At 43.1% G+C, this 15,642-nt stretch overlaps 1 protein-coding gene across 6 annotated transcripts in view; it reads right to left on the reverse strand.

Moving 5' to 3' along the window:
• RBM33 (RNA binding motif protein 33) overlaps positions 1–15,642 on the reverse strand; it is a 162,346-nt gene that overhangs the window by 49,403 nt on the left and 97,301 nt on the right. For 5 of the 6 annotated variants that reach the window (XM_045004268.1, XM_045004267.1, XM_045004270.1 and 2 more), the window contains exon 15: positions 9,754–10,395. In XM_045004268.1, coding sequence (XP_044860203.1) covers positions 9,754–10,395 — 642 coding nt within the window. Of the gene's footprint in view, positions 1–3,187; positions 3,671–9,753; positions 10,396–15,642 lie in introns of those variants that run through there. The other variant, XM_045004272.1, reaches the window with a different exon arrangement.

Below are 15,642 nucleotides of genomic sequence, written 5' to 3' on the forward strand. Positions count from 1 at the left end.
AAATGCTAGGGGCTACCAGACCATAGAAGTTGGTCACTATTTTGTTTCTCCAGTCGTGCAGTACGTCTTTCAAAAATCTCCATGTCAGGCTTTTCTATTGGAAAACCTCTATAAGTAGTTCCTTCTCCCTCTAAGTGAGTCAGCTTTTTTTTTATCTTGATTCTTAAAGCACACCCATCATTGAGATATCTGAGCACCAAAATTAATATTCAGCAGGTTTAAAACAAAAGGAAGTACTTCTTCCCACGGTGAACAGTCAACCTGTGGAACTCATTGCCAAGGGCCACTGTGAAGGCCAAAATTATAACTAGGTTCAAAAAAAGAATTAGATAAATTCATGGAGGATAGATCAAGGATACAACCCTATGGACGCAAGATGGTCATGGACACAACTCTATGCCCTGAGTATCCCTAAACCTCCAACTGCCAGAAGCTGGGACTAGACAACAGGGGATGGATCACTCAATTGTCCGGTTCTGTTCATTCCCTCTGAAGCATCTGGAACCAGCCACTGTCGGAAGACAGGATACTGGACTAGATGGACCATTGTGTATGACTGTTATGTTCTTACACCATTAAAGTGAGCACAACAAAATTAACCTTTCACTTTCCCCCATTCTGTAAGATGCTTGTTTTGTTTCAAAACATGATTTTGGTGTGCTTTTCAGGAGTGGATAGGTCAGAATAGGTTCTGAACATGCCCAGATGTGTCATTCTGATCTCTTCCGTTAGGAAAAGCAACTCTGCCTCCTCCTTGCAATCTTGACACTACACTAGTGGAAATGTCACTGTGGTCATTACTTTACAGAGTGAAACAGTCCCACTGATATTTGAGGCTATCCTAATGTAGGACTTTCAACGTGAAAACCAAAATCTTAAACTTGAACCAGCATTCAACAGAAAGCCTGTGAAGAGAGATTGTGCTTTTGTTGGACTGTGCTGCTGAGCAAACAAGCTGCTATGTTCTGAACTGACTGGAGTTTCCAGGTTGGCAAGTTCATTCCTAATTTTTCTAGTTCAAGTTTCCTGTAACTTAAAATTCCTGGCTTAGTTGAAGGTTTCTTTTTGCCTACATTAAAAGCTGGTGAGCCACTTATATATTATATGTCAATAGCAAGTACCTCTGACTTTTGATGTACATGAAATTGGTGTTGGATTCTCACCTCATACTTTTTCCTTTTAAATAAAGAACAGTAAAACTTACAGGATGCTCATTTCTAGAAACTGTTGACTGTGCCCCCACTTTCCTGGAGCACTTTATACCCACAATCAATAACGCTGGTTGGCTCTTCAACAGATTGTGGTATTCATCCATAAGTAGGACTACCTAGAACCTTGGAAGAAAAGTCAATGCTTGTTAATTTGAGAGTTGTCTCTCTGAAAGAGACTCAGATAAATGTCTCACCTCACGGTAAAGTCATTTTGAGCTTGATCTACACTGCTCCATAGTTTGGACAATGAGCGGTATGAACAGCAGTGTGCACTCAAGTGCTGCACTGTAATTCCCCCATGGGGATGCTGTGCGCTTGAAATAAAAGTTTCCCTAGTTTGCATTAATGTAGTCCTCTTCAGCCACATGGATCTTGCAGCCTTAGAGATGCTTAGATGAACAAATCCCTGCAGACTGACAATTTCTTTACCAAGCCAAAACAGGAACCCAGTGCGTACCACTCTGCTATGGCCACACAAATCTGTTTGTTCAACTCTTGCAATGTCCTGCCCCAAGCTTCTAGCATTATGTTTTCCATGGCACTGATGGTATTCAGTTATTTAGTTCTCCATTTGCGTTTGAGTGTCTTCTAGACACGAGGCATACATGTATTAGTGGCTAGCTCCTCTAATTTCTTAAACTTTGAACATTTTATATCAAAGCATTTCACTGCTCTTGGAGTCACTAAATTTAAATGGGACAAATCTGCATCCTTTCCCACTCCAATAATCCCATGTTGACCAATTTTCACTTTAAAATAAGATTTCTATTAGCGACATTTTTACTTACAGTATCATGTCATCCTCTATCATTTCCTCTCACTGAAATCCAACTACTACTTGATGTTGCAATAATGTACATCAGGCCCACCATGAGAGACTGTTTTACAGTATACAATTCCAAAATTAAACTGCAGAAGACTTTCTATTACAATTTTAAGGGAATGATGGAATTTGCTTTTACAGTATTCAATGAAAAGCCTAGTCTTACAATTGTATATTGAAATTTTGACTAAATTTTAAAGGTCTGTTCTCAGGTTGATAAGAGGAAGCATTTTATTTTGCATATACTCTAAGTTATTTGCAGTGAAATTAGATTCTAATTTAACCCATTAAACATGGATTCCTTTTAGTCAGGATTTGATTGCTAGCCTCTCTTAAAGTGCCATTTAGTTCTTCTCTTGCTCTTGACCTCACCTACCTTTATACCCTGGTCTCCTCCTGCACTGCCCTCCCATTAACTGCTCCTTTGCCCATGTGTGAATTCATGTCTCCTTTTGTACCACCCCAATAAGAGGTGTACCCCCCTCTCTAAAAGATGTCTGAAAATCATGACTTATTCCACCTCAGCGAATCATATCAATCTATGCCCCAATAGCACCTATATAGTTTTTAATATTTTGCGCCAACCTGTGCCTTTAGACTGTACTTTTACAGAGCAAGAATTTCGGTGAGTTTTTCAGTAGGGAACATTCTAATTTGAGAAATATTGCTAGACTGAAATGTTACAGATACTGGAAGTCTGTCCACCCATCACCTTTGACTGAGTTTTAATCTCCTTGATGTTTAGATTAGTGCAGCTTCTTGGGTGTCACTCTTTTCGTGCTGAGTTGTAAGTGTGAAAAAGAGGCATTAAGAGACAATATAAAATGCTGGCCTACAGTAAGTTTTTGCCTGCACACCTAACAAGACATGGACACTGACCTTACTTGTGCCCAAGACCATTCTTTCAGATGGTGGGGGATGAGTACTGATGCTGATTCCATCCTCCCACTGTGAAAATAACGTTACTGAACTCTGCTAATGTTCTGATGTTCCACACCTCAGAGCTGCATTTCAGATATGGGTTGAAAGCTCCCTATATACTTCTTGCCACATAAGTGTTGGAGACTTTAATTAACGTTTGTATAAGCTTTTCTGATGTCTTTGGAGGAAAGGCGCTATAGAAATTTAAATTATTTAAACAATTTTTATTGGCTGTAATGAACAATACACATAAAAGCAAAACAAATACAATCATCAAGCAAATCTTAGTAGATAAATTTACATCATCCAACAGGATTGTCTAAACCAAGAACATTTTTTCCCATTTTTTAGAATTCAGTGTTCAACTACCTCCCTCCTTGACCGTTATCCTAAATTAAGCAAAGCTATCTGTCCTTTAGCTCCCCTCTTCAATCTTTTTTATACAACCCAAGAATATATCCTTACAGACTGAATTTCCAACCAAAATAGTTTGTCAGCTATTTCGGTCACGCTTTTCAGATGCAGTGTCGGGCAGTAGTTGCTGTAACTCATGAAAATCTAAGACTTCACTTTTAATCCAAACAGAACATAGGTACTTATACAAAAGGCCCACACAGACAAAGAGTGGTGTATTCTTGGTCCAGCATAAGATTCAGCATTTTCGGGCCACAGAGGCTGAGACATATCACTTTGAGCAAGGAAGACCAGTCTTTGGCTAGGGAGAGATCACCCAATAATAAAATAAGATGACTGAGTGGTACAACAATGATTTAAAAACATCATGCAATGCCAACAGAACTTCAGACCAATCAATGGACATGTCTAACATGCCGAGTTTGTATAACCTTTTAACACTTAAGACATATAGGGTTAACACTGGGTACAAACCTGCTCCCTCATGACCAGGATCATTCCTGCTCTATGATATTGGATTTACAGATTTCAACTGCACTAGATATTTTGTGAAGTATCTACTATGCCTGCCTACAAATATCCATTTATTACTGTATTTCCTCCCAACAAGTACCATTTCAAGATCTTATCCTGTCTGAATCCTATTGTGTTCTTTATCTAGTACTGAGATCAGGCCTCTGATTGAGCCAGACAAATCTAAGACTTTTTCTCATGGACAGCATGATAATATGCTGATCTTGTGTATCCAAGACACAGTGAAGTGATGTCCTGAAGATATGCAACAAAGTAAGACAGAAGCTAGATAAGCTACGCCAACAGAGGTGTTGTAGCTCTGCAAAAAAGCAAAGCCCTGATATCAAATATATCCGCTGAACACTTGATCCCACCGTCTCTTCAAGTCTTAAAGATCAGACTGACTAAACTTGCCAAGCATATTTGGACTACCAAGACTGAAAGGGAATAATCAAAATAAAAAGCCACTCACAGAGGCATTCCTCCTTGCTCATCTAGAGGCACGAAAGGAAGGGTTGGCCTTAAAATGTTTGAGGAACTAGGATTCTGGTAAAAATGACAGGTATGACATGGAATAAATAAGGCTAAATCCTAGCATTAACCCCTTGCATCACATGACTAGTCCCTGATAGGGCATGCAATACATTGCAGTGTCTAACATACAGGAAGTGTTCATCTTCTGCTTTCTTTTTCTTGAGGCTTGCCAGGCACATACTGGAGCATTTACTGCAGGAGAGGGCAAACTATGGCCTGAGGGCCGGATCTGGCCCCTCAGGGCTTTCGATCTGGCCTGTGGGATTGCCAGCCCTGGGGCGCAGCGGGGCTACGGCAGGCTCCCTGCCTGCCCTGGCCCCACGCTGCTCCCAGAAGCGGCCGGCACCATGCCCCTAGGAGAGGGCTCCGTGTGCTGCCCTCGCGTGCAGGCACTGCCCCCCACAGCTCCCATTGGCCAGGAGCGGGGAATCGTGGACAATGGGAGCTTCAGGGGTGGTACCCACAGGTGAGGGCAGCACACAGCGGAGCCGCCTACTCCACCCCACCCCCAGGAGCCACTGCTGGCTACGCTGGACACTTCTGGGAGCGGCGTGGGGCCAGGGCAGGCAGGGAGCCTGCCTTCGCCCCACTGCTACCCCGGAGCCACTCAAGGTAAGCGGTGCAGGGCCCCGCACCCCTCCTGCACCCCACACCCCAACCCCCTGCCCTGAGCCCCCTAACCTCCTACCTTGAACCCTCTGCTGCACATCTCTACACCCCCAATCTCCTGTCCTGAGCCCCCCACTGCACCTCTCCCGCACCCCTACCCCCTACACTGAGCCCCCTCGTGCACCGCAAACCCCTGCTGAGCCCTCTCCCGCGTCCTGCACCCTAAACTCCTACCCTGAGCCCTCAATTCCCTGCCGAGCCCCCTGCCACATCCTTCCTGCACGCCAACCCCCTGCACCGAGCCCCCTCCTGCATCCTGAACCCCCCCGCACCCTGCACCCCAACTCCCTGCCCTGAGCCCCTTCCTGCACCCCAACCCTTGTCCTGAGCCCCTTCCTGCACACTGCACCCCCTCCCATAACCCGCACTCCCTCCCACACCACAACCCCCTACCCCAGCCCTACATTCATGGCCCTGCATACAATTTCTCCACTCAAATGTGGCCCTCAGGCCAAAAAGTTTGCCCACCCCTGATCTACTGTGTCAGAGAGACACTGGACAGCAAGTATCTTTTTTTGAGGATACTTAATTGGTAAATATTTCAATTTCATGAAATCTTCTTTAAAAAGACTATTCGTCCCATGAGTTCAAAGTGTAGTCATAGCCACTTTGACGGGTCATCTTATTTTATTCGGAGAAATGGGGATATTACATACCTGGAGTCTGATACTCTAGCTACTACCCTAACACCTAGTTACGTAAAGGACTTGCTGCACACAAAATGAAGATTCACACTGGGATGTACTCTTACTCAACAGCAGGAGCTACTGATCTCTGAACGTAATTTTGAACCAAGAAAACTGACAACTTTCTTAACAAGGGAAATTAAATTTGGCACAGCTGCTTTGAGATTAAATAAAACCCATCATTAGCATATAAGGCCACTTTGATAACTGTTCTACCCACCACGGTATCAGCAAGCAGTCTAATGAGCAGACAGTTTTTGCCAACAGCTCCTGTGCAAAGCGAAACCGGTACAGATAAAAGGTGGTATGAGCATGATCTCAGTCCATTCCCTGTTAGATTACTGTTTATTTTACATTATTCAGTACTATTGCCAGTCTGCTGAAAGAGAGGACTTTTCAAGTGTGTACTGACATACACTGGCACAGCTGGGTAGAGTAGCCTGCACAGTGCCTAACCAGTATCAATCTCACCATTCCATGGACATTAAAGACTTCATCTGCACAAAAAGTTAAAGAAAAAGGGAAATGGGTATAAATGATCTGTAGTTTTGACAGCAGCAGAGAGGCTGCTATACTGCAGAATCAAGTCACTGCTTACAGATAAAAGGAGCCAAAGCATATTCTGGGGTGGCTGACAGCAGGGAAGTCTTGCAAACCTAATTTAGACTGAGGAAGAAAGATTAGGGAGTAAATGTTCTTTTAAAAAAAAAAAACAGTACCTGGGCGTCTCAAAGGTCTGGCAATAACTGCTGTATGCTGCAGTGCTAAAAAACAGAGTTATAAACAGGATCTGAGATCCTTATAGTCTGCAGGCCTCTCATAAACTTGTTAATCTTTTTTAATATACTGAGCATCAAAATAGGCCAGATTGCCCCCCTGTTGCTGAGATTTTCCATTTTGTCTGTGTGGCACATAGAACAAAGTAATATAGATTCGGCTTTCTGACATACTATTAAAAAATTAACCATCTTGATCAGAGTTAAAAAGCTAATGGTAACGCTTGCTTTTATTTTTCTATAGTTTGAAAGAAAACAAAATTTTCCATGGTGGCAAGGAAAAGCAACTACATACCATGCATAGACAGCCTGTTCTATGCTGATGATCCTGCAGATATGAACTGAATTTTCAGGGGACAAGAGCAAGTCTACATAGCATACAATGCAGCAGGAATGATACATGTATTTAATGTGGCTAAATCTGATGGCAAGCAACCTTAGTGTATAATTGGTAAAAAAAAAAAATAAGTCACTCATGGTTTGCTGGAAAAAGAGAACATTAAGGGGAAAAAAATTGTTTCATGACACTTGCTACATTGGGCACTGAATCATTTACCCTAGAGACCTATGCACTGGTGGCTGGGGTTGCAGCTTGATGTTTTGTTTTACCAGATAAAAAGAAAAGTTGGGGCCAGATTGCTTTTGTTGAATTACCAAGAATAAAACAAGCCAGTCACACTACTTGCAGGCCAATGGGATTCCTGAAAGCATGATTATATTTTTATTTAGTCCAACAGAAGGGACCACCTACAACTTCTGGTATCTACTCAATCTACTGGACTAAAGTTACTACTACTGTCTGAAGAAAGTCATCCTCCACTCTAACCAGATCCTCATTAGTCATATTCTTTCCATTATGCGAATATATTTCTTTTAAAAAATGTTAAGAGGACCTTTACAGTCACTGTGTAACTATACAATTTGAAACATTTTGAAATTTGTAATGTAATAATGAAAAGTAGTCATCTTTAATACTTTAGGCCTGGTCTACACTAAGGGCGGGAGTCGAACTAGGGTACGCAAGTTCAGCTACGCGAATAGCGTAGCTGAACTCGAAGTACCCTAGTTCGAACTACTTACCCGTCCAGACGCCGCGGGATCGAAGTCCGCGGCTCCAAGGTCGACTCCGCCACCGCCGTTTGCAGTGGTGGAGTTCTGGAGTCGATCCGGAGCGCGCGGGGAGTTCGAACTATCGCGTCTAGATTAGACGCGATAGTTCGAACTCCGAGAAGTCGAACTCACCGCGTCGAACCCGCGCAGTAAGTGTAGACCTACCCTAAGTCTCTCTAGCATTTTAATTTCCTCTTCCCTTTTAAAAACACCAAGAGTGATATCTGTCTCCCTTTGCATATGTATACTGTGCTCATTACCAAGGTATCTGAGCACTTAAGACTACATTTTGAGCTACTTATTTGCTAAATTCTATTTAACAAAATCAGATTTCGAGAGAAGAGTGAGAAACAACTTCTGTAACTGAGGTCCTGTTCAACCTCTGCTAACACACTCAATATGTCCACCTGCTTGTCGCTCCAGTGCGGTTCTAGTGGTTTCCTCAATTAGTGTATAGATTTCTTTCAGAGCCCCTCTCCTAAAAGGTACCACAGCACAGAAAGATTTTTATATTTAAATATTTTTGCACAAGGCAAAGCAAGGGCCAGATGTCTCTCGGAAAACCCTGTAGTTAGATCCTCTGAATTTTCATCTTATTCTGCACTCTTATTTTTTTCAATAATAGAAAATCAAATTTAATATAGATCAGTGGTTTTCAATCTGTGATCCGTGGACACCTGAGGGTCTGCAGACTATGTCTAAGATTTCCAAAGGGGTCTACTGCACCTCCATTCAAAATTTTTTAGGGGTCCGCAAATGAAAAAGATTGAAAACCACCGATACAGATATTTGCTGGATGAATACAGAAAAACATTGTGAATATACAAGGATACCACCAGTGCTCAGGGGCCATGTAGACAATGGACCCCTTTGTCAGAAGATAAATACATCTGATTTTGACACAAAAGTGAAATGGTGGCATTTTCAATCTAGTCCCTAGTACAAAATTTCCTCTCCCAAATTCTGTTTATATCACAGTTTTGCAATGTGGTTCTCAAAGGAAAAAGGGTTACCCACACTGTTCAGACAACTATGCTAGCTCCAGCCATGCTTAAACATGACTGGCTGCTAGGTTGGTTTCAACTGCATGATGGACAGGGCATACGTCTTTTTTTTCTTTTTTGGGGGGTGGGGTAGCCCCTCAAACTTAAAAATAACCACACAAATTCTTTTCTCCCATACATCAAAGCATTTCTGGACCGAAATGCTCTGTGCCAGGGTTTCTTAAATTGGGGTCTGCAAGGGTACTCCAGGGGGTCTGCAAGTCATGGCTGGGGCCGCTGGCCTGGCTGATAAACTCCTCCCCCTCCCTCCCAGTGCCTCCTGCACGCTGTGGAACAGCTGTTCAGTGGAGTGCAGGAGGCGCTGGGAAGGAGGGGGAGGGGCAGGGTGCGCTCAGGGGACAGGGCAGAAAGAGGTGGGGAAGAGGAGGGGCAAGGGTGGAGTAGGGATGGGGCCTTGGGGGGAGGGGTTGGAGTTGGAATGGGGGAGGAGAAGGGGCTAGGACTTGGGGGGAGGGATAGCTCAGTGGTTTGAGCATTGGCCTGCTAAACCCAGGGTTAAGAGTTCAATCCTTGAGGTGGCCATTTGGGGATTTAGTTAGGGATTGGTCCTGCTTTGAGCAGGGGATTGGACTAGATGACCTCCTGAGGTCCCTTCCAACCCTGATATTCTATGACTGAGCGGGGGATTTAGGGGTCTGCAAAAAAATTTAAATCAAAATGGGGGTCATCAGGTTGCTAATGTTTGAGAACTGCTGCTCTATGCAAAGATTCACAGGTGAAGAATTTTTAGGTGCAAGTTACAAGCACCCAAAATGAGTAGATATTATTCAGGAAAAGTGATGTAAACTTAATGGTAACCCCACTGCAGTGCAATATATTACAGCAAGCCTCTGTTCCTACAAGTTTTTTTAAAAAATAACTCATCTATAACTCTGAAAATCATCTTCTGAAATATGGATTATTAGTTCTGTTGAATTTGCTGTTTTCTTTTCAAAATAGGTTCTTTTCCTATTTTAGAACTGCATTGGATAGAACACACAAAAACAGACCATGACAAAACAACACAAAAATAGATGAGCCTTGGAAACTTACCCCTCCTGACAACTTAATCACCCTCACTTTGGTGCCGACATGGGGCCCATCTCCACTACCAGTGTTTGCCCGTTGCATGACAGTCCTTTTCACACCAGGTTTCAGTTCCTGAGGCCTTCCTTGTATCGATGCCACCCTAGCAGTCTGTCCTGGGGTGACTGATGCTGTAGTTGCTGCAGGTTTTGTTTGTAATACTTTTGGCGATGGCTGAAGCTGACTTTGTGGTATTGTTCTAGTCTGTCTCAAAGGCTTCACTGTTTTCACTTGCTGTCCTTGAAAATGCATATTAGCCTCATCTTGCATGAAATCTGTGGGTTTGGGCTGAATATTTGCAACTACCATGTCTTGCTTTTTAACAAGAAGTCTATTTTTCACATTTTGCCTGGCCTGTGCACCAGGATGGACTATAAATGGATTTCCGTTGGTGGGAAACTCTGATGATTCCTCTTCCTGCTGTGTGAAAGATTGTTGTGTAGGAGGCTGTTGCTGCTGTTGTGCAAGTCTTTCAAGTAACTCTCTCTTTCTAGCCCCTGCCTGCTGCTGCCGTCTCAGCTCCTTCTGTTTCAGAATTTCTTCTCTTAGGCGTTTCTGTTCTTCTATCTTCAAGCGGTATAATCTGGTTTCTTCATCTTCATCAGGAAACTACAAAAAGGAAAGGAAAGGCATTTACTGAAATAGTGAAATATGTCCAGTTTAGTCAAAGCTAACATGAAGTTATTATTTTATAAGATGTCATAATGGCATGACTCTGAAAAGATATTTTGAAATTACCCCAACATTGTGCTAAAACTATTAGTGACATATCTTCCAGTAAGATTTGCTATTCATTAGAGACAAGCAGCTTGAATCTGTTTTAGGAATTAGATATACTACATCCGGGGGGAGGGGGAGGCCACTATATTGCTAGTTTGGAAATCTTATCAAATACTAAAAATGAAGTCTTATAAATTGGAACTCTTGTAGAAGTTTCTGAAACCAATTAAACTATTAATATAATTCAAGATATCAAAATATGTTTCAAATGGAAAGTAACAATACAGAGGCAATCCACTGTCACACAGGTTTTATCTTTCTCTTTTCTGACAAACTAACAAAAGGTAGGGTGGTAAATGACCTGAAAGGCCCTGATTAGAACTATTGATTTTTCTTACAGAATTTTCAGCCTGATCTCAAACTCATTTGTCACACAATAATTGGTTATAATGAACAGCACAAGTCAATCTCTCTGACCTTGAACTCATGCACTCTCCTCAGAATCAAAATGTTGCCACATGCAGTGTTGGAATATTAATGGTATATAGAGAATGCCTTTAATATTCCATCCCTAAGCCTTTCTGAAAGTATTATACTCTGTCAAATAACCTTTCTAAAGGTCCTGCAACTTTGGCAGAAAGTGTCCTTATAGGAAGCTATAAGAAACAGGGAACAGTTAAGGAAATGCAGATGCCCATCTTCAAAAGATCCAGCTTGCTTTTGAGATAGCTGCTTCAAGAGGATGTACATATTTTATTACAAAATATACCTGATGGAATTAGATTCCATTTTAAATGGATTTAAGATTGTTTTTAAAGCAATCTGCCTATAAAACATGCTATATAATGAATTTACTATTTCAATGAACAGATCAGTCTGATTTTAGGCTATACTTACCAGATATATTTGTCAAATAAAATAAGATTAGGCTTTCATCAAATAACACATTGCATTTCAGTAAAGTCTTCCATAAAAAGGTACTAAAGTATTTCACAAACAACCTGTGTGCCCAGTAAAGAATGGTTACTTACCGTACTTGTTCTTTGAGATGTACTGTCCATGCAGATTCAAATATGGGTATGCACGTGAGATTGGATTATTGTAGCAAGCAGTGTTCATTAGGGCTGTGCCTGTGTCCTAGATGTCTTTGAGCCTAAACCCCAGTCAAGGGCATAAGAGGCAGAATGGGTGCAAATACCCCACAGTTCCTTCTCCAATTCAGAGGAGTAAGACTTTGGAGCAGTGGGGAAATCATGGAATTCATGTGGACAACGCATTTCGAAAAAAACACTGTTACCAAAAGATAAGTAACTATTCTTTCTTCGAGTGATTGTCCACATGGATTCCACTCCTGATGACTAACAAGTAGTTGTCTGTTTGGAGGCGGGTATTAGGAATTCTGTTTAACCAATGACTACAGAACAGCCCAACCAAAACTGGGAGATAAATAAATTAGTTTAATATGGAACTCAGAAACAAACTTTTGGCAGGAACTTGGGATGATACCTAACCCTAAGCCTAGCCTTATAAAACTATCAGGGGACATGCATCTCCCCTACCCTTCAAGCTGATGTAATGGCTACTGAAAAGGCAGCCTTCATTGATAATGGGATAGGGAACTGCTTGCTAAAGGCTCAAAGGGGGAATCCATCAACCTTGCTAATATTATATTGAAGTCTGAAGACTGGGGGGGGGGGGAGGGGGGAAAGAGCATGAATAAAAACTCTCTCTTCCACTTTGATATATGTCAGTCTAGCTGAGACCTTCTTGCTTTGGAGCAGAATTTTTTCTGAACTTCAGCTGAACTGCTTCTTTCAGTGGGTCAGCCAGCCAGCATCACAGCTGTCATACATAACAATGACAAGTCTGGGCATAGGATCCAACCATTGTTCTGTGAGACTGTTGGGCAAAGCAGCCAACACAATAGGGAAGTATAATAAAAAATCCACCAGATATGAACATCAGACCTGCCTGGCCCATTGGAGCTATCCTGATCATCAGTCCAGCATCCTACTTCAGACTACACTGGACCCTTCGTATCCCGGGGTCTGATGGGAGGACATATATCTGTCACAGAGTAACAGGATATGAAAGGCACTAATGTGTTTGGTCTAGAGCACCCTCTGGTGCAGAACACTTGGAATTTCTTGTTCTGGTCTGTGGCAAATAGGTGTATTAAGGGGCATCCTCACTTGCAAAAGATGCTCTGCAACACTGGGTTCTTGATCGTCCTCTCATGGATGTCTGAGAACTGTCTGCTGAGGTGATCTGTTAGTAAGTTCTGAACTCCTGGAAAACGCAGGGTCATCAGTGTGATCTGGTGACAAATACAGAGTGGAACGGGCTCCTAACAGAGTGGAGATGACCTGGCTCCTCCTTATTGGCTGACATACCGCGTAGCTGTGGTGTTGTCTCTCAGCACCTGGACTGGGGATTGCTGGAGCAGAGGCAGGAAAGTTATTCATTTCAGATGGATGGCTCTGAGTTCCAGGATGCTTAAGTGCAGGTGAGCTTCTTGAGAGGATCAAAGGCTCTGTGTTTGTAGGTGATCTAGATGAGCTCTCCCATCCCTTAGCAGAAGTATCTTTGTAGGCAAAGATGCAGAGAATGGTACTCCATTGCATAGGGATGTGGGTCTTTCCACCAGTTTAATGAGGAGGGGACTTCTTGTGGGACTGTGACCAACATGCTCATGCAGTGTCTTCTGACTAGATACACTGATTTCAACCACCCTTGCATGGAGCACAGGAAAAGTTTGGTGAACTGCATCACCCAGGTGCATGAGGCCCTATATCCTAGAATTTTAAAGCATGCTCACGGTGACATCTTTGAGGGAGCTTGAAGTTGGCTGATGAAGTCTATTCTAATTTGAAATTCTTCTTGTGGGAGACAGGCTCTCGGTGACCTGGAATCTAACATGGCTTCTATGAACTCTATGCTTTGAGTGAGAGTAAGAGTGGATATTTGTCTATTGACTCAGTCCTACTGCAGCAAAGAGATTTAAGATTACTTGAACTGAGTTGATGACCTGATGTAACTATCTTCTTCAGATCCACACATTAATAGGATATGCATAAACCTGTATCCCACGCCTCCTTAAGAGAACTGGTACAACTGTCAAGTATTTGGTGAACACCCTTGGTACTGTGGCAAGTCCAATGGGCAGGATCCTGTACTGCTAGTGAGATGTTCCAGCTCACAGGAAACGCATCATGTTCTTAGTAGAATATATGCTCTTGACATATCGAAGGTTCAGAATAGTTCCTCAAGCCCCCTTCTTTGGAATGAGAAAATAACGGGAACAAAGCCCCCTGCCTCTGAATTCTAAGGGTACCTTTTCTGCTCCTCAAACATGCAGGACAGGGTCCATCTCTTTCTTCAACAGTATCTCATGAGAGGTGTGGAGGGGAAGATGGGAGCAAAGGTGAGAAGGAACTGGAATTGTATGAAATAACCCAATGCTGACAATCTCTCAGCTGTGATGATCCTCGTCCAAGCTTCTTGAAAAAAAGGCAGTTGCCCGAAGGAGGCTGAGGGCAGAGATTCTCCAAAGGCTCTGCCAGACTTTCAACTGCGGCATGAAGCTTCCTGTCAAGAGGAAGATGTTAACTGCACTGTAGCTGAAGAGGTGGTGGGATGTCTACACTGGGCCTCTGCTTCTCTCCTGGTGGCTCCAATGCCTCCAAGGGCGATGGTCATATTTAGCAGGAGGACACTATCTGGATGAGATCTGAACTCTGGCTTGCCTTCTCTTCGGGGCTGGAGTGTACCAGCAAAGGAGTTGGCTGTCTTTGAATTTAAGAGGTTGCAGTCCTCAAATGGAAGATCCTCTACCGTGGTTTGGACCTATCTGGGTATTCCTGATGAAAGAAGGCTTTTTGCATCACCACTAATGTGATCATGCTGTATGTTGATATATCAGATACATTCAAAAGCAGCCAGCAAGATTTCCCTCTAGCACAATGGACCTTAATTCTTCCATGGTCCTGCATGAGTCTATCCATAAACTAAGACATGTGTCCCAGTGTAGATTACCAATTATAGATGCTTCCAGCAAAATGACTATGTACATCTGGAGACTGGCAGAGGAGCAGACTTTTCTGCTGAACAGATCAAATCTCCTAGGTTATGTCTACACTGCAATTAAAAAACAGTGGCTGGTCCATGCCAGCTGACTTGGGTTTGCGGGGTTCGGGCTAAAGGGCTGTTTAACTGCAGTGCAGAAGTTAGGGCTCAGGCTGCCTCTCAAGCTCTAGGATCCTGTGAGAAGGGTGGGTCCCACACTGAGCAGGAAAAGTAAATGACACCCAATCTCTCAACAGCTCTATGCGGTACCATGATTTCAGTGACTGCAGGCTTAGTTAGCATTTTGAGATCGTAAGCTCCAACAGGGAAGACTCTGGTACTGGCTCACAGATGTGTCACTTGGTGACGAATACGCCATAGGCACCAAAAAGGCTAGCAATGTGGGAGCTGCATACCAAGATTACAAGAACTGGTGCTGAAGGTGGGCAGCAGATTTAGCTAGTACCACAGGCACTTTTTTCATACCTGGCAATGAGGCTCCAGAGGCACCCATTTTAGGGCATTTGCTGCCCTTTGAATGCAGAGCTTGAGACAATGTAACATGTCGATTCTTGCGTCTCTGGTCCATGGGTCCCACAGAGGGAGATTCATATCTTGTCTCTGGAGCATGGTTCCTTTCAATCCCTTCTTGAAGTCGACAACTGCAGTCTCTGAGACATCTTAGCCCTGGAGCTTGGGAAGGAACAACAGTTTGTTGGGGCACTTGCTGAGCAGGAATGGAGAGAGGAGTGAGCCTTTGTTACATCCTCCTCTGAACAGGCTTTCATGGAACGCTCCAGGATAACTTTAGGTAGGCATCCCTTGCCTTCGGAGTCCACTTGGAAAGAGAGCGGCAGAAGAATCAACAGTTAGGGATATGCTCCTTGTCTAAATAAAGGCACTTAAGAATGTCCATCACAAGAGGGGCATGTCAAACCAGAGATTCAATTTCTGCCATACCAACTCAAGTCACAGTACTGAGGAGGGCACTCAGAGCCCAATGTCTATGAAGAATTAGTAAAAATGATCTTTTTCATACCAATGGGCAAACTGAAAGTAATTAACTACCTA

The sequence above is a fragment of the Mauremys mutica genome, chromosome 2 (assembly GCF_020497125.1).
Source record: "Mauremys mutica isolate MM-2020 ecotype Southern chromosome 2, ASM2049712v1, whole genome shotgun sequence".
In the NCBI taxonomy this organism is placed as follows: domain Eukaryota; kingdom Metazoa; phylum Chordata; order Testudines; family Geoemydidae; genus Mauremys; species Mauremys mutica.